General features: G+C 43.5%; 1 protein-coding gene and 1 pseudogene across 5 annotated transcripts in view; one reads left to right on the top strand and one right to left on the bottom strand.

The window, feature by feature from the left end:
- LOC139029211 (coiled-coil domain-containing protein 57-like) overlaps positions 1 to 15011 on the bottom strand; it is a 34840-nt pseudogene extending 19829 nt beyond the window's left edge.
- A 2548-nt stretch (positions 15012 to 17559) lies between these two features.
- Positions 17560 to 27299, top strand: part of LOC111978595 (monocarboxylate transporter 4) — a 23539-nt gene continuing 13799 nt past the window's right edge. For 2 of the 5 annotated variants that reach the window (XM_024008721.2, XM_024008726.2), the window contains exons 1-3: positions 21382 to 21469; positions 25998 to 26276; positions 27089 to 27232. In XM_024008721.2, the coding sequence (XP_023864489.1) occupies positions 26054 to 26276; positions 27089 to 27232 (367 nt within the window). In that variant the 5' untranslated portion in view covers positions 21382 to 21469; positions 25998 to 26053. The other 3 variants (XM_024008724.3, XM_024008723.2, XM_024008725.3) reach the window with 3 other exon arrangements.

Here is a 27299-nt window from a genome sequence, read left to right on the forward strand (position 1 = left end):
CTGTAAGTCTTCACAAGGTTTTCACACACTGTTGCTGGTATTTTGGCCCATTCCTCCATGCAGATCTCCTCTAGAGCAGTGATGTTTTGGGGCTGTTGCTGGGCAACACGGACTTTCAACTCCCTCCAAAGATTTTCTATGGGGTTGAGATCTGGAGACTGGCTAGGCCACTCCAGGACCTTGAAATGCTTCTTACGAAGCCACTCCTTCGTTGCCCGGCGGTGTGTTTGGGATCATTGTCATGCTGAAAGACCCAGGCCACGTTTCACTTCAATGCCCTTGCTGATGGAAGGAGGTTTTCACTCAAAATATCACGATACATGGCCCCATTCATTCTTTCCTTTACACGGATCAGTTGTCCTGGTCCCTTTGCAGAAAACAGCCCAAAGCATGATGTTTCACCCCCATGCTTCACAGTAGGTATGGTGTTCTTTGGATGCAACTCAGCATTCTTTGTCCCCAAACACAACAAGTTGAGTTTTTACCAAAAAGTGACATTATGACATTCTCCCAATCTTCTTCTGGATCATCCAAATGCTCTCTAGCAAACTTCAGACGGGCCTGGACATGTACTGACTTAAGCAGGGGGACACGTCTGGCACTGCAGGATTTGAGTCCCTGGCGGCGTAGTGTGTTACTGATGGTAGGCTTTGTTACTTTGGTACCAGCTCTCTGCAGGTCATTCACTAGGCCCCCGTGTGGTTCTGGGATTTTTGCTCACCGTTCTTGTGATCATTTTGACCCCACGGGGTGAGATCTTGCGTGGAGCCCCAGATCGAGGGAGATTATCAGTGGTCTTGTATGTCTTCCATTTCCTAATAATTGCTCCCACAGTTGATTTCTTCAAACCAAGCTGCTTACCTATTGCAGATTCAGTCTTCCCAGCCTGGTGCAGGTCTACAATTTTGTTTCTGGTGTCCTTTGACAGCTCTTTGGTCTTGGCCATAGTGGAGTTTGGAGTGTGACTGTTTGAGTGTGTGGACAGGTGTCTTTTATACTGATAACAAGTTCAAACAGGTGCCATTAATACAGGTAGCGAGTGGAGGACAGAGGAGCCTCTTAAAGAAGAAGTTACAGGTCTGTGAGAGCCAGAAATCTTGCTTGTTTGTAGGTGACCAAATACTTATTTTTCACCATAATTTGCAAATAAATTCATTAAAAATCCTACAATGTGATTTTCTGGATTTTTCCCCCTCATTTTGTCTGTCATAGTTGAAGTGTACCTATGATGAAAATTACAGACCTCTCTCATCTTTTTAAGTGGGAGAACTTGCACAATTGGTGGCTGACTAAATACTTTTGCCCCACTGTAGCTGCTGCTTTTACCTGGGATACACACACACATACACACGGACACACACACAAGGACACACACACATGGACACACACACAAGTTAAAGGGAAATTCCAAAATGTTTCAACTTCATATTCTACAGCACCACCCAAAGATCAACATATGTCTGTGTGAAATGACATCATCGGTGTGCAGTGTGTGATTTAACGAATTATGTGTAGGCATAGCCTACTAATTGTCTACTAACTGGTTGACGATTTAATAGGAAACACTTACACTATATAGCCAAAAGTATGTGGACACCTGCTCATCGAACATCTCATTCCAAAATCATGGGCATTCAATCAATCAATTTATTTTATATAGCCCTTCGTACATCAGCTAATATCTCGAAGTGCTGTACAGACACCCAGCCTAAAACCCCAAACAGCTAGTAATGCAGGTGTAGAAGCACGGTGGCTAGGAAAAACTCCCTAGAAAGGCCAAAACCTAGGAAGAAACCTAGAGAGGAACCAGGCTATGAGGGTGGCCAGTCCTCTTCTGGCTGTGCCGCGTGGAGATTATAACAGAACTATGCCAAGATGTTCAAAAATGTTCATAAGTGACAAGCATGGTCAAATAATAATCATGAATAATTTTCAGTTGGCTTTTCATAGCCGATCATCAAGAGTTGAAAAACAACAGGTCTGGGACAGGTAGCGGTTCCATAACCGCAGGCAGAACAGCTGAAACTGGAATAGCAGCAAGGCCAGGCGGACTGGGGACAGCAAGGAGTCACCACGGGCGGCAGTCCCGACGCATGGTCCTAGGCCCAGGTCCTCCGAGAGAAAGAAAGAGAGAAGGAGAAAATTAGAGAGAGCCAAAGTTTTCAAAATTTCCATAAATGACAAGCATGGTCAAATAATAATCAGGAATAAATCTCAGTTGGCTTTTCATAGCCGATCATTAAGAGTTGAAAACAGCAGGTCTGGGACAGGTAGGGGTTCCATAACCGCAGGCAGAACAGTTGAAACTGGAATAGCAGCAAGGCCAGGCGGACTTGGGACAGCAAGGAGTCACCACGGCCGTAGTCCCGACGTATGGTCCTAGGGCTCAGGTCCTCCGAGAGAAAGAAAGAGAGGAGGAGAAAATTAGAGAGAGCCAAGATTTTCAAAATGTTCATAAATGACAAGCATGGTCAAATAATAATCAGGAATAAATCTCAGTTGGCTTTTCATAGCCGATCATTAAGAGTTGAAAACAGCAGGTCTGGGACAGGTAGGGGTTCCGTAACCACAGGCAGAACAGTTGAAACTGGAATAGCAGCAAGGCCAGGCGGACTGGGGACAGCAAGGTGTCATCATGCCCGGTAGTCCTGACGTATGGTCCTAGGGCTCAGGTTCTCAGAGAGAAGAGAGAACGAGAGAATTAGAGAGAGCATACTTAAAATTCACACAGGACACTGGATAAGACAGGAGAAGTACTCCAGGTAACCAACTGACCCTAGCCCCCGACACAAAATACTGCAGCATAAATACTGGAGGCTGAGACAGGAGCGGTCAGGAGACACTGTGGCCCCATCCGAAGAAACCCCCGGACAGGGCCAAATAGGAAGGATATAACCCCACCCACTTTGCCAAAGCACAGCCCCCGCACCACTAGAGGGTAATCCTCAACCACCAACTTACAATCCTGAGACAAGGCCGAGTATAGCCCACAAAGGTCTCCACCACAGCACAAACCAAGGGGGGCCAACCCAGACAGGAAGATCACGTCAGTAACTCAACCCACTCAAGTGACGCACCCCTCCTAGGGACGGCATGAAAGACACCAGCAAGCCAGTGACTCAGCCCCTGTAACAGGGTTAGAGGCAGAGATCCCAGTGGAGAGAGGGGAACCGGCCTGGCAGAGACAGCAAGGGCGGTTCGTTGCTCCAGAGCCTTTCCGTTCACCTTCACACTCCTGGCCAGGCTACACTCAATCATAGACCTACTGAAGAGATAAGTCTTCAGTAAAGACTATAAGGTTGAGACCGAGTCGCGTCTCTCACATGGGTAGGCAGACTGTTCCATAAAAAATGGAGATCTATAGGAGAAAGCCCTGCCTCCCGCGTTTGCTTAGAAATTCTAGGGACAATTAGGAGGCCTGCGTCTTTGACCGTAGCGTACGTATTGGTATGTACGGCAGGACCAACTCGGAAAGATAGGTAGGAGCAAGCCCATGTAACGCTTTATAGGTTAACAGTAAAACCTTGAAATCAGCCCTTGCCTTAACAGGAAGCCAGTGTAGGGAAGCTAGCACTGGAGTAATATGATCAAATTTCTTGGTTCTAGTCAGGATTCTAGCAGCCGTATTTAGCACTAACTGAAGTTTATTTAGTGCTTTATCCGGGTAGCCGGAAAGTAGAGCATTGCAGTAGTCTAACCTAGAAGTAACAAATGCATTGATTAATTTTTCTGCATCATTTTGGACAGAAAATTTCTGATTTTAGCAATGTTACGTAGATGGAAAAAAGCTGTCCTTGAAACAGTCTTGATATGTTCGTCAAAAGAGAGACAGGGTCAAGAGTAACGCCGAGGTCCTTCACAGTTTTATTTGAGACGACTTTACAACCATCAAGATGAATTGTCAGATTTAACAAAAGATCTCTTTGTTTCTTGGGACCTAGAACAAGCATCTCTGTTTTGTCCGAGTTTAAAAGTAGAAAGTTTTCAGCCATCCACTTCCTTATGTCTGAAACACAGGCTTCTAGCGAGGGCAATTTTGGGCTTCACCATGTTTCATTGAAATGTACAGCTGTGTGTCATCCGCATAGCAGTGAAAGTTAACATTATGTTTTCGAATAACATCCCCAAGAGGTAAAATATATAGTGAAAACAATAGTGGTCCTAAAACGGAACCTTGAGGAACACCGAAATGTACAGTTGATTTGTCAGAGGACAGACCATTCACAGAGACAAACTGATATCTTTCCGACAGGTAAGATCTAAACCAGGCCAGAACTTGTCCGTGTAGACCAATTTGGGTTTCCAGTCTCTCCAAAAGAATGTGGTGATCGATGGTGTCAAAGGCAGCACTAAGGTCTAGTAGCACGAGGACAGATGCGAGGACAGATGCAGAGCCTCGGTCTGACGCCATTTTCCTGCTGAAACAGGAAAGGGCATTAATATGGAGTTGGTACCTCCTTTGCTGCTATAACAGCCTCCACTCTTCTGGGAAGGCTTTCCACTAGATGTTGGAACATTGCTGCGGAGACTTGCTTCCATTCGGCCACAAGAGCATTAGTGAGGTCGGGCACTGATGTTGGGTGATTAGGCCTCGCTCGCAGTTGGCGTTCCAATTAATCCCAAAAGTGTTAGACTGGGTCGAGCTCAGGGCTCTGTGCAGGCCAGTCAAGTTATTCCACACCGATCTCGACAAATCATTTCTGTATGGACCTCGCTTTGTGCACGGGCACATTGTCATGCTGAAACAGGAAAGGGCCTTCCCAAATTCTTATTTACAATGACGACGCTGGGCCAATTGTGCGCCGCCCTATTGGAATTACAATCACGGCCAGTTGTGGTACAGCCTGGAATCGAACCAGGGTCTGTAGTGACACCACTAGCACTGAGATGCAGTGCTTTAGACCGCTCAGGAGCCCCATGCTGTAGCATTAAGATTTCCCTTCACTGGAATTAAAGGACCTAGCCCGAACCATGAAAAACAGCCCCAGACCATTACAGTGGCTTGCGAAAGTATTCACCCGCATTTTTCCTATTTTGTTGCCTTACAACCTGGAATTAAAATAGATTTGATTTACACAACATGCCTACCACTTTGAAGATACAAAATATTTTTCATTGTGAAACGAACAAGAAATAAGACAAAAAAAACGGAAAACTGAGATTTTTGCCCATTCTTCAAGGCAAAACTGCTCTAGCTCCTTCAAGTTGGATAAGTTCCACTGGTGTACAGTGATCTTTAGGTCATACCACAGATTTTCAATTGGATTGAGGTCTGGGCTTTGACTAGGCCATTCCAAGACATTTAAATGTTTCCCCTTAAACCACTCCAGTGTTGCTTTAGCAGTATGCTTAGGGTCATTGTCCTGCTGGAAGGTGAACCTCCGTCCCAGTCTCAAATCTCTGGAATACTGAAACAGGTTTCCCTCAAGAATTTCCCTGTATTTATCACCATCCATCATTCCTTCAATTCTGACCAGTTTCCCAGTCCCTGCTGATGAAAAACATCCCCACAGCATGATGCTTCCACCACCATGCTTCACTGTGGGGATGGTGTTCTCGAGGTGATGAGAGTTGTTGCGTTTTGCGCCAGACATACTGTTTTCCTTGATGCTCAATTTTAGTCTCATCTGACCAGTGTACCTTCTTCCATATGTTTGGGGAGTCTCCCACATGCCTTTTGGTGAACACCAAACGTTTTTGCTTATTTTTTTCTGTGGAGTGTACGGCTTAAAGTGGTCCTATGGATAGATACTCCAATCGCCACTGTGGAGCTTTGCAGCTCCTTCAGAGTTATCTTTGGTCTCTTTGTTGCCTCTCTGATTAATGCCCTCCTTGCATGGTCTGTGAGCTTTGGTGGGCGACCCTCTCTCGGCAGGTTTGTTGTGGTGCCATATTCTTTCCATTTTGTAATAATGGATTTAATGGTGCTCCGTGGGATGTTCAAAGTTTCAGATAATTTTCATAACCCAACCCTGATCTGTACTTCTCCACAACTTTATCCGTGACCTATTTGGGGCGCTACCTAAGTCTTCATGGTGCTGCTTGCTTGGTGGTGTCCCTTGCTTAGTGGTGTTGCAGATTCTGGGGCCATTCAGAACAGGTGTGTATATATATACTGAGATCATGTTACAGATCATGTGCCACTTAGATTGCACACAGGTGGACTTTATTTAACAAATTCTGTGACTTCTGAAGGTAAATGGTTGCACCAGATCTTATTTAGAGGCTTCATAGCAAATACATACGCACCCACGCTTTTCTGTTTCTTATTTTTTTTAATTTTTTAGAATTGTTCTTTTGAAAAAAAAAAATGATTTTTTTTCATTTCACTTCACCTTACCAATTTGGACTATTTTGTGTATGTCCATTATATGAAATCCAAATAAAAATCTATTTAAATTACAGGTTGTAATACAACAAAATAGGAAAAACGCAAAGGGGGTGTGAATACTTTTGCAAGGCACTGTTTTCCTCTTCCACTAAACTTTACAGTTGGCACTATGCATTCGGGCAGGTAGCATTCTCCTGGCATCCCCCAAACCCAGAATCGTCCGTCGGACTGCCAGATGGTGAAGCGTGATTCATCACTACAGAGAACGAGTATAAAGTGCTCCAGATTCCAATGACGGCGAACTTTACACCACTCCAGCTGACGCTTGGCATTGCGCATGGTGATCTTAGGCTTGTTTGCGGCTGCTCGGCCATGGAAACCCATTTCATGAAGCTCCCGACGAACAGTTCTTGTGCTGACGTTACTTCCAGAGGCAGCATGGAACTCGGTAGTGAGTGTTGCAACCGAGAACATACAATTGCTTCAGCACTCGCTGGTCCTGTACTGTGACCTTGTGTGGCCTTGCACTTTGTGGCTGAGCCGTTGTTGCTCCTAGATGTTTCCACTTCACAGTAACAGCACTTACAGTTGACCGGGGCAGCTCTAGCAGGGCAGAAATCTGACGAACTGACATGTTGGAAAGGTGGCATCTGATGACGGTGCTACGTTGAAAGTCACTAAGCACTTCAGTACGGCCATTCTACTGCCAATGTTTGTCTGTGGGGATTGCAATGCTGATTTTATACACCTGCCAGCAACGGGTGTGGCTGAAATAGCTGAATCCACTAATTTGAAGCGGTGTCCACATACTTTTGGCCACACAGTGTATCTTCATCTATCTTCTTTACTAGAAAACATAGAAATGCGCCATGTTCACATATGTTGATGTTGGGGTGGTTGCTGAAGATGATGAATATGAAGTTGATAAATTACCCTTTAAAGCTAGGACAAGCACACACTGCTTATGGTTTTAACACGAACGCATGTCGTACGCACACACCCACACAAGCAGACCTCTCCATCTCCCCCTGCTCCGATCCAGTTCGGTCCGTAGTTTGCTCTCTCTCTCCTGAAGGGCCAGCAGCTCCTTGACAACCGTCTCCTTAGAGACCTGAGTGATGTACGTGCCACTACGCGTTGTCTCCAGCTCTATATGAAGCCTTCACAACACAATAAAACACAGGTTATTTGTTGTACCGAAACTACACTAAAATGTTCACCTCCTTTCATCAAGAGTACCTTTAGCATCCTGGAGGTGAGTCCTGAATCTATTTGGTATTGTTGTGTTACAATGTGCAGGCTGTGTTTTTCCTCTGTATATTTTCACTGTATTATTGCAATGAGTCATTTATGGATATGTGATATGTGATAGGATTTCTAAATGTTCTGTGTGTTTCATCCCGTTGAGAGAGTGTCTGGATCATCATAGTCTCTTCCTTCTCTGAGGCTCTTTCCTTTCACACATTGTTACATAATCACTGCTACCTGACAGGCAGCTTCAGACACAGCAGGTCCAACAGACCTGAAATTCCATAATCCGACCTGGGACATGAGTAGGTTCAGGTCCTAAATTCTGACTTTTGTCTCGGATCTGGGTCGGGTCTGATATAATTGTCACGGGTCTCTAGTATGTGCAATTAAAATTGATTTACCCTGGACCCTTCCTCTATTCCGTTAATGTGTGAGGTGATGAGAACTGCGTAAGCTTGTTATCTGTGTCAGCCAATTGCAACTCAATAAAACTATAGCTTATGGTTCCGGCTGCTCAACTCACATGCGTCTGCATTGGAGGAGAGAGAGTGAGTAAAAGGAGCCTTGGCCTAGGCTACTGTTGATTGTGAAGATGGAGGCCTTTTTCATTTAAGTAAAACCAAAGTTTGAGGAGAAAGAGTGAAAAGAAGGACAAGGGGAATGTCCTTGGACAAGTTTTTATATTGTAGTGGCCAAATGTGTACAACTCGCTATTCAAGTTTGATACAATTTGTTTACTTTCATTGTTTTATTTTCATATTTATTAGCATTTGTTTTATCATTATTATTATTGTAGGCCTATTTAAACCAGTTATTTAAATATGCAAAAAAGTGTTTTGTTTCATTTTGTTGAGACATTTTCTTTGGCTAAATTAAGTTCGAACTGTCAGGACTTTGTTCTGTATTTAGTTTAAGATAAGTTCAAAGTAAGCCTATTAAAAAAGAAAATAGTATTAGCCTATTGCTGTCATTTGTTGGGTAGGCCTACGGTAGACACTCGTCTTTGTTGGTAATTGCAGCAACATAAGCCTGTTCAAAACCTTTGTGAAGGTTTAAACCAATTCTTTAAAGATGCAACAAGAGTTTTGTGTCATTCTGTTAAGCCATTTTCTTTGCCCAAATTAAGTTCCAAATGTAATGTGTTTGCCGCAATATAATAGAATACCGATTGACCTACTACAGGGCTAATCGCACGCACACAGTGAAAAGGAAAAACCAAACAGGGCGAGATGCAAAACTTTATTTAATGTCGCAATATAATAACCTGTTGGTATTTTCTCTTTAAACGATACTTTTGATATTACTCTAATAAAGTTAAGCAACTTTTGTGAAGATCTGGTGTGCTGTGGCTATTATTATGCTTAGCTACTGCAGGCCTATGAAGGCAGTGCGCTCCATCTGACTCTGACAGTTGAACTTGAGGTGAGGAAGAATGTTTAAGGCCTACCAGAGTTAATCTAACAATATAATGCTTATCATTAAAAAAATGATTCTGATCGAAAATTATCGAATTATCCTCATTCAGTATGCCTATAGGCCTATCTGACAAGTATAAAGAAATGCATGTCGGTGTTGAACATGTGGCCGACATATCTCTATCTTCCTCTTGGTCTCTCTAGGGCTAGGCCTAAGCTCCTCTTCCTTTATATTCACTTTTGAAATATAGACATGCATTTACAGCTCAAATCTCTGGCAGCTGAACCGTGAGGTGGAGAATTATTATTTTAGGAAAGTACAAACCAATAAAACAATAGGCTATAAAGTTTTGAACCACAGGCTACACATCCAAACACAACTAATATTTTTTTTGTAATTTGTTATAGACAGTTTTTAAGGACAAGTAGGCCAAATCAGCATGGGTCTGTTTTTCCATGGGCCTTTTCGGAACAGGTCTGACTGTCGCCCGGTTCATTCGGAACAGGTCTGACTGTCGCCCGGTTCATTCGGAACAGGTCTGACTGTCGCCCGGTTCATTCGGAACAGGTCTGACTGTCGCCCGGTTCATTCGGAACAGGTCTGACTGTCGCCCGGTTCATTCGGAACAGGTCTGACTGTCGCCCGGTTCATTCGGAACAGGTCTGACGTTCACCCGGTTCATTCGGAACTGGTCTCTGTTTAGAAACAATATACATTTCGGTCCGGGTGGGAAAGCTGAAGACCTCATACCACACACTCTCACACACTCTGAGCATGTACAAACACTATGATCATCCAGGGCTTTGGACCAGAAACACACACATCATGGATGAAACACACACACTCACACAGTCAAAACACAGACCCAGTTAACACAGAATGCACACACACATACACACATAGACAGGTGAGACACTGTGTGTGTCTGTTTCGCAGTATTTCCTTGTGGTCTCTCCGGGGCCTGCGTGTGTGTGTGTTGGCATAGCGCCCAGTTGTGACCGTAGATGATCGGTATCTGTCTCCGCCAGTCGTAGCTGTTCTCTGTAAGCGTCCCGTAATGCATCCAGCTGAGCCTCTCTCTCATGCACTCCCCGGTCCAATTCATCATGCCTACAGATGGGAACATCAAGACACCATCCACCATTAGTCTAGGACTTCTACTCATGTGCTGCTAATTGGTCTGTCTTTGTGCCTCTGTCTGAGGTATTTGTATAGTAGTAGTAATAAGATCTAGGACTCCCTTCTTATTGTATACTTCTTCCTCTCCCCTCTTCTCCCCTCTCGCTTACTCTCTCTTCCTCTTCCTCTCTCCTTCTCTCTCTTCCTCTTGGTCTGCATAGCTTTTAGTTTGTCTTCTAACTCCTTTGAAATGACAATGGGAAATAAGGCCGACATGAATCATTTTAAGTGCGTCCTTGACGGAGGTGATGTCCTTTTTCTCCCAGTCTCTGTGCTGTAGCTGTGTGTGCTGACAGAGATCCTCTGAGGCCTTCAGGGCCTCCACAGCCTGGGAGTGGACCTCTGTCTCCTTAGAGAGCAGCTTCACCTGGGAGACACACACACACACACGTGTGCTTGCCAGGGATCAGCACGTATCATCCCATCTTATTCAGCAGTTTTCCTGGGAGTGTTTACACACACACACACACACCTGCTACTTACCCTGAGTTTGTGAGACCGGACCACGGCTCTCATCTCATCTCATCTCAAATCAAATCAAATTGTATTTGTCACATGCGCCGAATACAACAGGTGTAGACCTTACTGTAAAATGCTTACTTACAAGCCCTTAACCAACAATGCAGAAATAGAGTTATTAAAATATTTACTAATAAACTAAATAAAAAAGGGGGTTCAATGTAAATAGTCCGGGTGGCCATTTGATTAATTGTTCAGCAGTCTTTAAAGATCCATCCTCAGGTTGAACTCATGCTCTCCCTGCCCCATTTCATTATCAAAGTCTGTCATCATCTCCTGAACATGTGATGGATAGAGAGAAAATCCTTGGAGATTAACGTATAAAGAATTCCTCAAATTCATCTGGATGTGTCATAGTAGTAGTCCTATTTAAATAGAGGATGATGAATTGTTGATGAAGTTTCCGACAGCCCATACAGACCTCCATGGAAGGTATATTTCCAGCTGACCTATTCTAGACTCCATAGACAGAGCCAGCACCAGCAGACCAGCCAGCCTCACGCAACCTCATTCATCACAGCAGGTGTTAGCACCTTCTCTCCTTACCTCACAGATTTGGGCAAGGGGGGTAATCACACACACACATTCGCGAACACACACACACACCCACAGACCCGCCCGCAGACAACTACACACACAAACACACATACAGACACACCACAGACCCACACACAGACAACCATACACACAGTCAGACAAATACACACATACACTGCAGCTCAAAAATGTGTATTTTATCTAGAGATTGAGTGACACAGGACAACAGCCAGCAGCAGGACACACTGCATTCCACAGAGTTTAGACTGAAATACCACACACACACGTACACTCGCACATAGGCTTGGCAGGAAGGTGGTGTAATGGTGATTGACTGGTTTAATCAAGGTAGATGAACTGCTCTTTTGTCTAGGTTGTGGATGTAAAGGTCTCTCCCATCTGGCTGATGTGGTGAAAACATGATGACACTTATGTTAAAACTAGAGAGTAGCCTACCACTGGACCTTCCCACTTCCCTTGTCAAGTGTGTGTGTGTGTTTGTGTACCTGGTTCTGTATATCCAGCTCTCCCTCCACCTCCTGGGCCTTATGTTGGAGATCTCGTTTCATCCTTTCACACTCTCTCTGCTTCTGAATGTCACCAGCCTGAGCGCTGAGTCACAGAAAGAGGACACACACATACAGTTACTCACAAGAGGCCGAAGCCCTCATGGCACTGGAAAGTACACACGCACACTGGATGCAAAAGCCATCATGACATCAGGAAATACACTTACACCGGTCACTGACACCACCATGACATCAGGAAATACACTTACACTGGTCACTGAAACCACCATGACACTAGATGACCTCTCAAAATTGAGAACACGGAGGAAACATGGAGAGGGCTTTCACATATTTCAGGCAAAGTGACAGTCTTAGACAGTTAAAACTTCAAATCACTTGCAGTGCCTTCGGAAAGTATTCAGACCCCTTGACTTTTTCCACATTTTGTTAGGTTAGAGCCTTATCCAAAAATGTATTAAATAGTTTATTTTCCCCCTCATCAATTTACACACAATACCCCATAATGTCAAAGCAAAAACAGTTTTTATAAATGTTTGCTAATTTATAAAAATAAAAATAAAAATGAAATAATACATTTACATAACTATTCAGACCCTTTACTCTGGCTGTTACATAACTATTCAGACCCTTTACTCTGGCTGGGCAACTCAAGGATATTCAGAGACTTGTCTCGAAGCCACTCCTGTGTTGTCTTGGCTGTGTGCTTAGCGTCGTTGCCCTGTTGGAAGGTGAACCTTCACCTTCATCTGAGGTCCTGAGCGCTCTGGAGTAGATTTTCTTCAAGGATCTCTCTGTACTTTTCTCTGTTCATCTTTGCCTCGATCCTGACTTGTCTCCCAGTCCCTGCCACTGAAAAACTCCAAGCGCGCTGTCATGTGCATTTTACTGAGGAGTGGCTTCCGTCTGGCCACTCCACCATAAAGGCCTGATTGGTGGAGTGCTGCAGAGATTGTTGTCTTTCTGGAAGGTTCTACCATCTCCACAGAGGAACTATAGAGCTCTGTCAGAGTGACCATCGGGTTCTTGGTCACCTCCCTGACCGAGGCCCTTTTCCCCCGATTGTTCAGTTTGGCCAGGCGGCCAGCTCTAGGAAGAGTCTTGGTGGTTCCAAACTTCTTCCATTTAAGAATGATGGAGGCCACTGTGAACTTTTTTGGTACCTTTCCCCAGATCTGTGCCTCGACACAATCCTGTCTCGGAGCTCTGTTGACAATTCCTTCGACCTCATGGCTTGGTTTTTGCTCTGACATGCACTATCAACAGTGGGATCTTATATAGACGGGTGTGTCCCTTTCCAAATCATGGATACCAATGGTGCTGGAGGAGATGGCTGCCGTTTTACGGGCTCCTAACCAGTTGTGCTATTGTGTGTGATTTTTCACGTTATTTGGAACTTATCTTGTACATAATGTTTCTGCCACCGTCTCTTATGACCGAAAAGAGCTTCTGGATATCAGGACAGCGATTACCCACCTCATACTGGACGAAGATTTTTTCTTTAACGAGTCGGACGCGAAGGATTTACTTCAGACACCTGACAAGAACCTCATCCCCGTTATTCGCAGGAGAAAGAGACAGAGATATCGGGGACGTAGGTTGGGGTGCCTTGTAAGGATCCGACGGTGAGTGGGTAATCTGCCTCTACCATCAGTCCTATTAGCCAATGTAAAATCATTGGATAACAAAATAGACGAGCTACGGTCACGAATATCCTACCAACGGTAGATTAACTGTAATATCTTACAGTATGTTTCACAGAGTCGTGGCTGAAGGACGACATGGATAGAATACAGCTGGCGGGATTTATGCTGCACCAGCAAGATAGAACAGCTGCATCCGGTAAGATAAGAGGTGACTGTGTATATTTGTAAACAACAGCTGGTGCACGAAATCAAATATTAAAGAAGTCTCGAGGTTTTGCTCGCCTCAGGTACACACTATTTACCAAGAGAATTTTAATCTATATTTTTAGTAGCTGTGTATATACCACCACAAACCGATGCTGACACTAAGTCCACACTCAATGAGCTGTCAAAGGCCATAGGTAAACAGGAAAACGCTCATCCAGAAGCGGAGCTCCTAGTGGCCAGGGACTTTAATACAGGGAAACTTAAATCTGTTTGACCTAATTCCTACCAGCATGTTACATGTGCAACCAGAGGGGGAAAAAAACTCTAGACCACCTTTACTCCTCACACAGAGACGCATACAAAGCTCTCCCTCGCGCTCCATTTGGCAAATCTGAACATAATTCTATCCTCCTGATTCCCGATTAGAAGCAAAAACTAAAGCCGGAAGCACCAGTGACTCGGTCATTAAAGAAGTGGTAAGATGATGCAGATGCTAAGCTACAGTACTGTTTGCTAGCACATACTGGAATATGTTCTGGGATTCTTCAGATGGCATTGAGGAGTACACCACACCAGTCACTGGCTTCATCAATAACTGCATTGATGACGTCGTCCCCACAGTGACTGTATGTACATACCCCAACCAGAAGCCATGGATTACAGGCCACATCAGCACTGAGCTAAAGGCTAGAGCTGCTGCTTTCAAGGAGCGGGACTCTAACCCGGACGCTTACAAGAAATCCCGTAATGCGCTCAGACAAACCATCAAACAGGCAAAGCGTCAATACAGGACTAAGATTGAATCGTACTACACCTGCTCCAACGCTCGTTGGATGTGGCAGGGCTTGCAAAATACTACAGACTACAAAGGGAAGCACAMCCGTGAGCTGCCCAGTAACACGAGCCTACCAGATGAGCTAAATTACTTCTATGCTCGCTTCGAGGCAAGCAACACTAAAGCATGCATGAGAGCATCAGCTGTTCCAGACGACTGTGTGATCACGCTCTCTGTAGCCGATGTGAGTAAGACCTTTAAACAGGTCAACATTCACAAGGCCGCAGGGCCAGACGGATTACCAGGACGTTGTCTCCGAGCATGCGCTGACCAACTGGCAAGTGTCTTCACTGACATTTTCAACCTGTCCCTGACTGAGTGTGTAATACCAACATGTTTCAAGCAGACCACCAAAGTCCCTGTGCCCAAGAAGACTAAGGTAACCTGCCTAAATGACTACCGACCCGTAGCACTCACGTCTGTAGCCATGAAGTGCTTTGAAAAGATGGTCATAAAAACACATCTGCCACTCTGATCCTCAACACGGGGGCCCCTCAGGGGTGCGTGCTCAGTCCCCTCCTGTACTCTCTGTTCACCCAGGACTGCATGGCCCAGGACTGCATGCCAACGACACAACAGTGGTAGGCCTGATCACCGACAACGATGAGACAGCCTATAGGGAGAAGGTCAGAGAACTGACCGTGTGGTGCCAGGATAAGTACCTCTCCCTCAATGTGATCAAGACAAGGAGATGATTGTGGACTACAAGAAAAGGAAGAACGAGCACGCCAACATTCTTATCGACGGGGCTGTAGTGGAGCAGGTTGAGAGCTTCAAGTTCCTTGGTGTCCACATCACCAACAAACTTTCATGGTCCAAACACACCAAGACAGTCGTGAAGGGGGCACGACAAAGCCTATTCCCCCCCAGATGACTGAAAAGATTTGGCATGGGTCCTTAGAGCCTCAAAAAGTTCTACAGTTACACCATCGAGAGCATCCTGACTGGTTGCATCACTGCCTGGTATGGCAACTGCTCGGCCTCCGACCGGAAGGTACTACAGAGGGTAGTGCGTACGGCCCAGTTCATCACTGGTGCCAAGCTTCCTGCCATCCAGGACCTAGTTTCAGAGGAAGACCCTAAAGATTGTCAAAGACTCCAGCCACCCATGTCATATATTGTTCTCTCTGCTACCGCACGGTACTCTAACTCTACATACATGTACATATTACCTCAATTACCTCGACTAACCTGTGCCCCCGCACATTGACTCTGTACCGGTACCCCCTGTATATAGCCTCGCTACTGTTATTTTACTGCTGCTCTTTAACTATTTGTTATTTTTACTTATCTATTTGTTATTTTGATTTTTACTTATCTATTTTTTACTTAACACTTATTTTTCTTAAAACTCRGTTGTTGCTTAAGGGCTTGTACATAAGCATTTCACTGTAAGGTCATCACTTGTTGTATTCGGAGTATGTGACAAATAACATTTGGTTCTATTTGATTGATTTTATTTGGTGTCCCATCAGTTGAATTTACCACAGGTGGAATCCAATCAAGTTGTACAAACTTCTCAAGGGATGTCAATGGAAACTGGATGCACCTGAGTTCAGTTTCCAGTCTCATAGCAAAGGGTCTGATACTTATGTAAATAAGTAAAAAACTAAAAAATGTTTTAATACATTTGCTAAATATTCTAAAAATAATTTTTACTTTAACATTATGGGGTATTGTGTGTAGATTTCAGAGGATTTTTTTGTATTTAATCCATTTTAGAATAAGGCTGTAACGTAACAAAATGTTGAAAAAGTGAAGGGGTCTGAATACTTTCCGAAGGCACTGTAAACCGTGTATGCGGCAGAGCAACATAGTGAAATAACAGTTAAAAGCCTAATATATTATCTTTCAACTTATAATGATCTACTAAGATAGAGCCTACAGTATAAACTGTGCTCTAAATGCCATATAAATTTGCATGTGAGATCACTAATGGGTAGTCTTGTCTAAATATAGCCCACACAGATGGGTCTGGTGAGTTATCGTGGGCTAAATGTGGGGCTGGGGATCATGTCATGTGTACAACAATCTAGGGTAATCATCAGCCGTAATAGGCATCTTTGTTTGAGACCAGAGGCTGGCATTCTTCTCTCAGCTTGTTCATTAGGCTGTCCCTCTCTATCTGCAGTCAGTCAGTGGCTCATTACTGGGAAACAGTGAGGGAAAAGAAGCCCCTGGGAGCTTTGTTAGTGTGAGTCTTTTGAATGGGAATAAGACTGTATTAGACACCAAAGCCCTGAAATAAAAACCATATGATTTAACGATTCATTGTCAAATTGCTCAGTTCAGATCTTGAGACAAAGAGCCAGAACTAAGGAACTCTCTCTCTTCTCTCTCTCTCTTTAGATTGGGTCTATGTGGAGCTTCTGCCACATTGCTCATTACACCCATCCAGTCCTTTGGCTTTCATACCTGGGGCTTCTTCAAGAAATGGCTAAGGGGTAGTAGTCAGTGGCTAGTGTGACTAATTTAGGATGGGACAAGTGTAGGGCAACCATTCCATCTGTAGCCCATCCCCTGGCCTACCCCCCTGTATATAGTCTCGCTATTGTTATTTTACTGCTGCTTCTTTAATTACTTGTTACTTTTATTTCTTATTCTTATCCGTATTTTTTTTAAACTGCATTGTTGGTTAGGGGCTCGTAAGTAAGCATTTCACTGTAAGGTTGTATTCGCGCGCATGTGACTAACACAATTTGATTTGAACATTACTCAAACAGAGTGAGAGAGAGAGCGAGAAAGACATACATTTCAGATACACAGATACACATGACAGCTGCCAGCAGAAATTCGTAGCTGATGTTAGCTACATTAGGAGGGCTAAGCTAGCAGGTGGTTGGCTAACGCTACCTCGACAGCATGCAACTAATATAGCTCCTAGCCTACATGATGCAAAAATATATATATTTAAAAATATATATATTTAGCTATAAATGTATCACCGTTAGCATGTAAACTAAGCGTTGAATGCAAACTTGATAGGATGTTTCTATGGAAACCCTGGCGTTGTCCATCTGTGTAATTATTCCAGGTACAAAATTGGTTTGTGAAGAACAAAAAATAAAGTCCTGCCCACAATGACAAAAAATGATTACACAACATTTAGCTACCTCCGACACATGGGTATCATACCAACATATAACACACAGACATGGACCTTAATGAAAATCAAATTTGACTTGGCCACCCCAAAGTGGACAAATATGTGAATTTGGAGGGCTTTAGGACAAAGCCCTCTTACGCAAGTTTTCTAGATCATTCCCTAAAATAAAAACGCGCTTGAGAAGGAGGCGTGAACGCATGGTCCGGACCAGAAGACAAAGCATCCTCAGGTATGAACAACCCTGATCATTAGGCAACTGCTAAACATTGGCATGATTGAAGTTCCATGCCCGTTGATAATTTTGTATGACAGCTGTAATTTAAAACACCGATTGCTGAGGTCCGTTTTTTCGATAAGTCGTGACTTGCAGCCTCATTCAGTGGTGTTTATTATAAAGCTTCATTATAAGAGCTTTAATACAAAGTCATCACTTCATATCCATATACTTTCCGGTGGATATATTGTCTCACATTCCTACCTGCAAAAGGACAAACCACACGGCCAACCGTTGAAGTAAGTTCAAATATAATTTTATTCAACATAATGGCTTGTAGAGGTAGTGAGAGGAAACTCTAATGATCCGAACGCGCATTTATGCCTAACGTAGAATTCAATGCAATTCAACGTAGGGTCTTCAGACTAGTAGATGTGATGAGTTTTAGTAGCCAAACAGGTTGTTGTGATAGGAAGATGTGTTTTTATGCAAAGTCAAACTGGTGAAGTTCCATGGCATAAACTGATGGTATTTAACATATTACGGTAGGATGTTTATCAATGATTTATATATACACTAAATGACTGACGGGGGCGCTGTTCTAAAAACACCGCGTCGTCATCTTGGCACCCACCCACAGTTGTAAAAAATATTTTAGAAGCTATAGAAATGCATTTATTAATATCTACATTTGTTTTAGCCATTTTAATTACAGACATCTTAATACACACTTTTACATTATATTATGCAGGTTGAACATAAAAATGTAAAATATATAAAAATATGTATAATTTTTAGAAAGTACAAAACCCTACGCATACTGCTAAAGCAACACTCGAGTGGTTTAAGGGGGAACATTTAAATGTCTTGGAATGGCCTAGTCAAAGCCCAGACCTCAATCCAATTGAGAATCTGTGGTATGACTTAAAGATTTGCATTACACCAGCGGAACCCATCCAACTTGAAGGGCTGGAGCAGTTTTGCCTTGCAGAATGGGCAAAAATCCCATTGGCTAGATGTGCCAAGCTTAGAGACATACCCCAAGAGACTTGCGCTGTAATTGCTGCAAAAGGTGGCTCTACAAAATATTGACTTTGGGGGGGGGGGTGAATAGTTATGCATGCTCAAGTTCTGGGTTTTTTGGTCTTATTTCTTGTTTGTTTCACCCAAGAAAAATTTGGTGCATCTTCAGAGTGGTAGGCATGTTGTGTAAATCAAATGATACAAACTCCAAAAAATCTATTATAATTCCAGGTTGTAATGCCAAAAATAGGAAAAATGCTAAGGGGTGAATACTTTCGCAAGCCACTATCTATACTTGCCTCAAGCTTACTTCACTGTCGTACCCCATCAGAACCCAAAATATAAGCTTGTTTTACCCCAATGTTTGTAAACAATGTGTAGCCTCAACATGGCTTAAACTATCATTTTGATTTCATGGATGGTCAGTCCTTGCATCCATAGCTCTGTTTTATACATTTGAGAGTGATTACATTTTCTCCAGGCCCATCCCTCATATTTTTCTAAAACAGAGGCGTAGTGTCTGCAGTGTATGTTTCAAGTAAGGATTCTAGCTTTTTAAGTTTAATCAACATTTTTTTAATAGTGTACAGTGCATTCGGAAAGCTTTCAGACCCCTTGACTTTTCACACATTTTGTTATGTTACAGCCTTATTCTAAAATTGATAATCGTTCCACCCCCCCCCCCCCCCCCCGTCAATCTACACACAATACCCCATAATGACCACAAATAAAAACAGGTTTTTAGAAATGTTAGCAAATGTATAAAAGAATAATAATAAATGGTATCACAGACCCTATACACAGTACTTGAGTCTCCTTGGGTATGACTCTACAAGCTGTATCACAACCGGCTGTGATTGAGAGTACCATAGGGCAGTGCACAATTGGCCCAACGTCGTCTGGGTTTGGCCGGTGTAGGCCGTCATTGTCAATAAGAATTTGTTCTTTACTGACTTGCCTAGTTAAATAAACAAAAAAGCTTGACACGCTAGTATTTGGAGTTTCTCCCACTGCTCTGCAGATCCTCCTCAAGCTCTGTTAGGTTGGATGGAGAGCGTCGCTGCACAGCTATTTTCAGTTCTCTACAGACCTGTTAAATCAAGTTCAAGTTTGGGCTCTGGATGAGCCACTCGGACATTCAGACACTCAAGGACATCCAGCAACCTTTCAGTTACTGGCCAAATGCTCTAACCACTAGGCTACCTCCGGCCAAGAGGAAGAGTCATGGTGGTTCCAAACTTCTTCCATTTAGGAATGATGTAGGCCACTGTGTTCTTGGGGACCTTCAATGCTGCAGAAATGTTTTGGTACCATTCCCCAGATCTGTGCCTCAACAAAATCCTGTCTCGGAGCTCTATTCCTTCGACCTCGTGGCTTGGTTTTTGCACTGTCAACTGTGGGACATTGTATAGACAGTTGTGTGCCTTTCCAAATCATGTCCAATCAGTAATATTTACCACAGGTGGAGTCCAATACGGTTGTAGAAACATCTCAAGGATGATCAATGGAAACAGGATGCACCTGAGCTTTATTTCGAGTCTCATAGCAAAGGCTCTGAATACTTCAGTTTAAACAAATATTTGCTCTGTTTTCACTTTGTCATTATGTGGTATTGTGTGTAGATTGACGGATAAAATAATTGGATCCATTTTAGAATAAGGCTGTAACGTAACAAAATGTGGAAAAAGGCAAGGGAATACTTTCTAAATGAACTATATATATTCTGAGATGTCCAGGTGTGCCTACATTCTTCAGTCCAATGTAAACAAGAAGGTCTAGAACAGTAGCTATAACAACAGGTGACAGAGATTATGGTGTTTTGTGTGCTTGGTCATCCAAGCCATGAATGGAATACTCTCACTCTTAATTTACAGCACAATGTAATGATTAACTACTGGTTTAGGATTCAGGGTTCAACAGGATGTTCACTGCTTTGGCAGGAAACTTATTCCTGAAGCCAAGAGAGACAGTAATGCCACATGGATATGGTTGGCTGGTACTTGTTGGCTTCTGGAAGCCCTGATGATAAAATAACAGGTCCTAAGGCTTGTCCTGTGCCAGACCCATACTGTTTGCTATAGTGTTGGTGTAGAGGGGGAACAAATCTAGCCTGTGACACAACCTGGCTGGTCCCACTGGATCTTTAGCCCTGAATATTCTGAACAGACATCAGTACTCTGTCATAGCCAATCAGTGGTCTACAAGGATCAGTGCCACAGGTGTGCGAGAGAATGTGTGTTTGCAAATATGGTGTATGTCAGTTTGGCCTGGCAGACGTCCTAGCAGGAAAGCATTCGATCTTAATGCAGTGGGATGTCCAATCCCAAACTGACACGGCCTTCTAGGCAATGTGAGCAACACGGTAACAGTGCACCCCTCTTCGTTAAAGGTCTGAATGTTTCCCGCCTGTTATCCACAGAGAAAGTGATCCTAGTAATCGTGCATGTGTCCTGGGATGGGAAATGTCAATCTTATTTTAGGAGAGCTGATAGTGGGGTGCTGGCTGACTGCTGCATGGAGCACGAGGGGTTGGGATACCCGGTTATAGAGGTGGGGCTAGGGGAGAGTGTATGTTTGCCTGTTGGTTGGGAGCCAGGCGGCTACACGCGACACTGGAGTAGTTCATACAGCAGACGCGCACCTCACATCCCATTCAGAGGGTTACAGCTGCATCAAGGGTAGGTGATTTGCTACCGATTCAATGCTGTGGAATCTGATGTTTACTTAGATAAAAAAAAAAAACGTATTTATTGATCAGTGTCGATAGATTATCAACAATATTCAAGTTGTATTTATTCTGTCACTTGCTGGCAAAAAAAAGTATTTCTGAATGTGTAGATGGCGTTTTAGTGGAAAGTAATTCTGTTGCCAAACTTGTAACCACACTGTTAAGAAAATGGCCTTTTGAATGTTTTTGTACTACTACTGGAGAGCTCTCCTTTGTCTACACCCATTCAGCGTTGTTGACACCCTCATAATCCAGCCCCACCCATCTCTTTGGATTTTTCAAGAGTGTAATATGGTTTGGTTGCATTATTCAGTAGTGATAAGGTGTCCAATCAAACGCATCTTTTGACAAACGGTTAAAATGTATTCATTGTGTAGATACTCCTCTAAGAAAACCAATGGTCCAAACCGCATGTCTCTATCATAATCAAAAGGTATTGGAGTTTTTAACCTTGTAGGATGGTCAAAATTAGGGCGAGTGTCACGTCCTGACCATAGTGCTTATGTGTTTTGCTTGTTTTAGTGTTGGTCAGGACGTGAGCTGGGTGGGCATTCTATGTTGTGTGTCTAGTTTGTCTGTTTCTGTGTTCAGCCTAATATGGTTCTCAATCAGAGGCAGCTGTCAATCGTTGTCCCTGATTGAGAATCATATATAGGTGGCTTGTTTTGTGTTGGGTTTTTGTGGGTGGTTGTCTCCTGTGTCAGTGTTTGTGCCACACGGGACTGTGACGGTTAGTACGTTTGTTGTTTTGTATTTTGTCTAGTTTTCTTGTTATTAAATCATGGAAACTTACCACGCTGTACATTGGTCCTCCGATCCTTCTCGCCTCTCCTCGTCTGAGGAGGAGGACGACTTAGACTGCCGTTACAGCGAGTAAATCAATGGAGGACAGAAAAGGTTTTTTAAAAATCTGGAAAATAGCATTGCGTCAGCTAGGCCAGAGAGAATCTCCAGCCTAGTTGAGCAATGCTATTTTCAAGATATTTTTGACCCATATTTGTTTATTTTCCCTTTTGGACTTGTTACAACACTACATAGCCATAATGACATTTGAAATGTCTCTTCCTTTGAAACCTTTTGAGTGTAATTTACTGTTAATTTCTGATTGTTTATTTCACTTGCTTTGGCAATGTAAACATGTTTCCCTTGCCAATAAAGCCCTTTGGGGGAGAGATGCATTTTTGTAAAAAAAAATTATGTATGAATATAAATCACAGAAAACACTACCCCACTCCGCTTTCACCACTGTAGTGTTGATTCTCTCTCCCAGAGCTGACGCACACACACTCGCACTCAAAATGCTCTGGGTGACCACCCGCCAATGTGGCTTGTAAGAACATTACACCAACCATTGCCAAAATGTACCAGCATTTGTGGCTGGCGTTAATTTCCCACCCTGCTTGTAAGGCTGGTAGGTAAGATTGTATGATAGGATGTTGTGGTTCTGGAGGAGAGATGCAACACCTTTTTAGCATACGCGACTGACCAGGGCCCGGTTTCCCAAAAGCATCTTAAGTTCATCGTTACATCTCCAAGCTGTTTCCCAAATCCATCGTTATTAATGTTGCACTTAAATGCTTGCAATCTAACGCCTGCCTCAGATCATTCGTAGAACAGCTAAGTGTGTCGTTAGATGCTTTGTTTGCCCTTCGCATCACTTTATACACAGAATCGCATGGTTGATCCCTCTATGACCGCTGATAACTTCAGAACAAAGTTGACTACAAATAAAAAGTTGCCAATGTCTTTGCAATTGACACAAATAAGCGACGTAGGCTAAATATTATTCAAACTGACTTCATTAACATATAAACAGTATAGGCCTATGTCAATCACTTTGAAATGCATTTCATATTCAATTAATTTATTTCTATTTTGCTACTTATAGGCTACTGTCTGTAATTTGTATCAATATATTTCATGATGTGTAACCTAACGTGCACAATGATGTGCCACATCTGTGATTTGCCTCCTTGGAAATGATCCTGGCCTCAAAGTTTATCCCCCCTCGGCAGGTAATAACCTAAAATATGAAACAGTCATCCCTCCTCGGCTACCCTCCCTGAGACAGTTTCACTGCAGCCTCCGCTGTTGGATGCTGGGACAGTTCAACTACTTCTCTGCTACCTACCACTGCGACCTGTATGCTCTCGTTGGCTGGCCCTCACTACATATTCGTCGCCAAACGCACTGGCTCCAGGTCATCTATAAGTCTTTGCTAGGTAAAGCCCCGCCTTATCTCAGCTCACTGGTCACCATAGCAACACCCACCCATAACACACGCTCCAGCAGGTATATTTCACTGGTGATCCCAAAGCCAACACTTCCTTTGGCCGCCTTTCCCTCCAGTTCTCTGCTGCCAATGACTGGAACGAATTGCAAAAATCTCTGAAGCTGGAGACTCATATCTCCCTCTCTAACTTTAAGCACCAGCTGTCAGAGCAGCTTACCGATCACTGTACCTGTACACAGCCAATCTGTAAATAGCCCATCCAACTACATCATCCCCATATTGTTACTTATCCTCTTGCTCTTTTGCACCGCAGTGTCTCTAGTTGCACATCTATCACTCCAGTGTTAATGCTAAATTGTAATTATTTCGCCTATTTATTGTCTACATTTGCACACAAGGGAACATAAATAGAAAAATCTTTATTTTCTTTTGTGTTATTGACTGTACGTTTGTTTGTAACTCTGTGTCGCTTTGCTTTATCTTGGCCAGGTCACAGTTGTAAATGAGAACTTGTTCTCAACTGGCCTACCTGGTTAAATAAAGGTGAAATAATAAAATACAAAGCAACTTCCTGGACTATGACAGATATTATGTAATACCTTGACTACAAACCTTTTCTGTACTAAAGAAATAAATAAGAGATTGGAGGGCCAATAGACACTGAAGGAGTATATAACCGATAGTCTAACTACAGATCTGAATTTTCCCAGAAGTGTCCCATTGACGTAAGTAATGTGATGTGAAAGTGTGCGCTTTTTATTTTTTCTCTGTGGAGGATGCTGCTGTGTGTCTTTTCTGCAGGGTGTGACTACTGGAACAGGATGTCTCCTTGTTTTGATTTGCTGTTATAGTTCTTCATTGGTTTCAGCTCATCCAGGAACACACAGAGAAAGACCCTTCTCCCTCTTCTGGCCCCCCCCTTTCAAATTGAGATTACAGCCACCCAAATGGCACCATTGAATAACAATGGAACTAGCCTTGGACCTGGCAGCAAATGGCCTCTATCAATGGAAACCCTTCTACTTTGCACAACAACCAGACGTTGCAGAGCTTAATCCCTGGAAAACAACATGGGACCAGACTGCTACAATAATAAGACTTTGAACCTCACTGAAAACCTTACATTCTCTTTCCCAAAGGACACAGAGTGCCAAAACCTTACATTTCCTACTCTTTGGCACTCTGAGTCCTTTTGAGAATGTCTGATATCATTGTGTTACTATGCTGTCTTTCACTATGCTTTGTGTACATTTTTATTTCAGATGTATATATATATTTTTTCGTTATTACCATGTCAATTTTGGTATCCACGGAAACACAAGGAAATGKCATGAACATTGAAACAGGTGCTGTGACTGCACCAAGAAGGTACAGCCAGTTATGGACATCATTGTTATGAACATGACCTAACTCAGCCACACCTTCTTTCACACTGTGATTCAAATGGGAAGGACTGACCTGAAGCTCGGCCAATCAGAGGTCACGTAGGCTGAGTCAAACCCTCCCTAGAACTATAAAATACTGTGAAGGCTTATCTTCAATTGTAGTCAAACTGTCCATGTCCTATAGGGGACTCCGTCCTGGATGACCTCTGTAGCACACACATATGTTTTTGGGCTAAGCTCTTGATAGACACGCTTAGGACATTGAGTCCTCGCCGTTTTATGGATTTATATCGAAGGAAGAACTTTGGAATGTGTACCAGAGCCCCTGAGAAGATCCCGGAGTTCAACACAGATAAATAAGCATACAACCTGACTGCCTTTCTTTGCTTGTTGGTGTTAAGCTGTAGGCCTTATCTTATGATTCTGCCTATTGATTCATATTGCTAAAAGATTAGCTTATGTACCACAGACAAGCCATTATTTCCCAACTCTTAAATTCTCGGCCTCGGCCTATTGCCAAGTGTTGTATCCATGCTGTTTTATTGTTAACTACAGTAGCTTTCAGTTTATTGAAAATCCCCATCCCAAAACGCCATTCCTTTATTCTGTATCATCTGTGGTGTATTTGTTATCTTTCAACAAATGTGTGTTTTACAAGAGTGTTGTTTCTGGTACCAGACAGATCTAATGGCTCACTACCAAGAATTACTAATGTTTTAGTCTTATGGAGTTATACTTAGAAGACCAATAACAGACTGGTGCCCCAATCTCATAACTTGACCCTCCCTTATACACTGTGTCTAACCCTGATGTTACCCACTTCTCTATTACTGTCTACATCTACGTCTCTTCTCTCTCAGTTCTGACCCAAGCTGACGGGACAGAGGGTTGAGGGAATCTCCTAGCAGAGAGCATCATGGGAGGAGCCGTGGTAGACGATGAGCCTAGTGATGTGAAGGCGCCAGACGGAGGGTGGGGCTGGGCCGTGCTGGCCGGAGGGTTTGTCATCACTGGGTTCTCCTACGCCTTCCCCAAGGCTGTCAGTGTGTTTTTCAAGGAGTTGATCAGGGAGTTCGGAGTGGGATATAGCGACTGTGCATGGATTTCTTCTATACTGTTGGCCATGCTCTACGGCACAGGTACGCATGCATACATACATACATACATACATACTGGTATGTAACAACTGAAGTGTTTTCCCAATGGTGAGCCAGTACAAGGAAGAGTAGAGAAGGTGTCAGACCTGGGCGTTACAACCTCCAGAGTCTACACCAAACTGACAGGATCTTCATGCATGTCATTTTATTTTACCAGGTATTTATTATGGATCCCCAGTAGTTCCTTCCAGGGCAGAAGCTACTCTCCCTGTGGTTTATTATGGATCTCCAGTAGTTCCTTGCAGGGCAGAAGCTACTCTCCCTGGGGTTTATTATGGATCTCCAGTAGTTCCTGCCAAGGCAGAAGCTACTCTTCCTGGGGTTTATTATGGATCCCCAGCAGTTCCTGCCAAGGCAGAAGCTACTCTTCCTGGGGTTTATTATGGATCCCCAGTAGTTCCTGCCAAGGCACGAAGCTACTCTCCTGGGGTTTATTATGGATCCCAGTAGTTCCTGCCAAGGCAGAAGCTACTCTCCTGGGGTTATTATGGATCCCCAGTAGTTCCTGCCAAGGCAGAAGCTACTCTTCCTGGGGTTTATTATGGATCCCCAGTAGTTCCTGCCAAGGCAGAAGCTACTCTTCCTGGGGTTTATTATGGATCCCCAGTAGTTCCTGCAAGGCAGAAGCTACTCTTCCTGGGGTTTATTATGGATCCCCAGTAGTTCCTGCCAAGGCAGAAGCTACTCTTCCTGGGGTTTATTATGGATCCCCAGTAGTTCCTGGAACACTTTTTTCTACCCAGCTCTGTACTGGCCTTACACACACCTAATTGTGCATATGTGTGTGTCTGCAGGTCCACTGTGCAGTGTGCTGGTGAACAAGTTTGGGTGTCGGCCAGTGATGATGGTGGGAGGGCTCTTTGCCTCCTTGGGAATGATTCTGGCCTCCTTGGCCACCAGTATCATACATATCTACCTTTGTACTGGAGTTATAACAGGTTGGTAAACACACATCTACCTCTGTACTGGAGTTATAACAGGTTGGTAAACACACATCTACCTCTG

Source organism: Salvelinus sp. IW2-2015, linkage group LG18, assembly GCF_002910315.2.
Source record: "Salvelinus sp. IW2-2015 linkage group LG18, ASM291031v2, whole genome shotgun sequence".
Lineage (NCBI taxonomy): Eukaryota > Metazoa > Chordata > Actinopteri > Salmoniformes > Salmonidae > Salvelinus > Salvelinus sp. IW2-2015.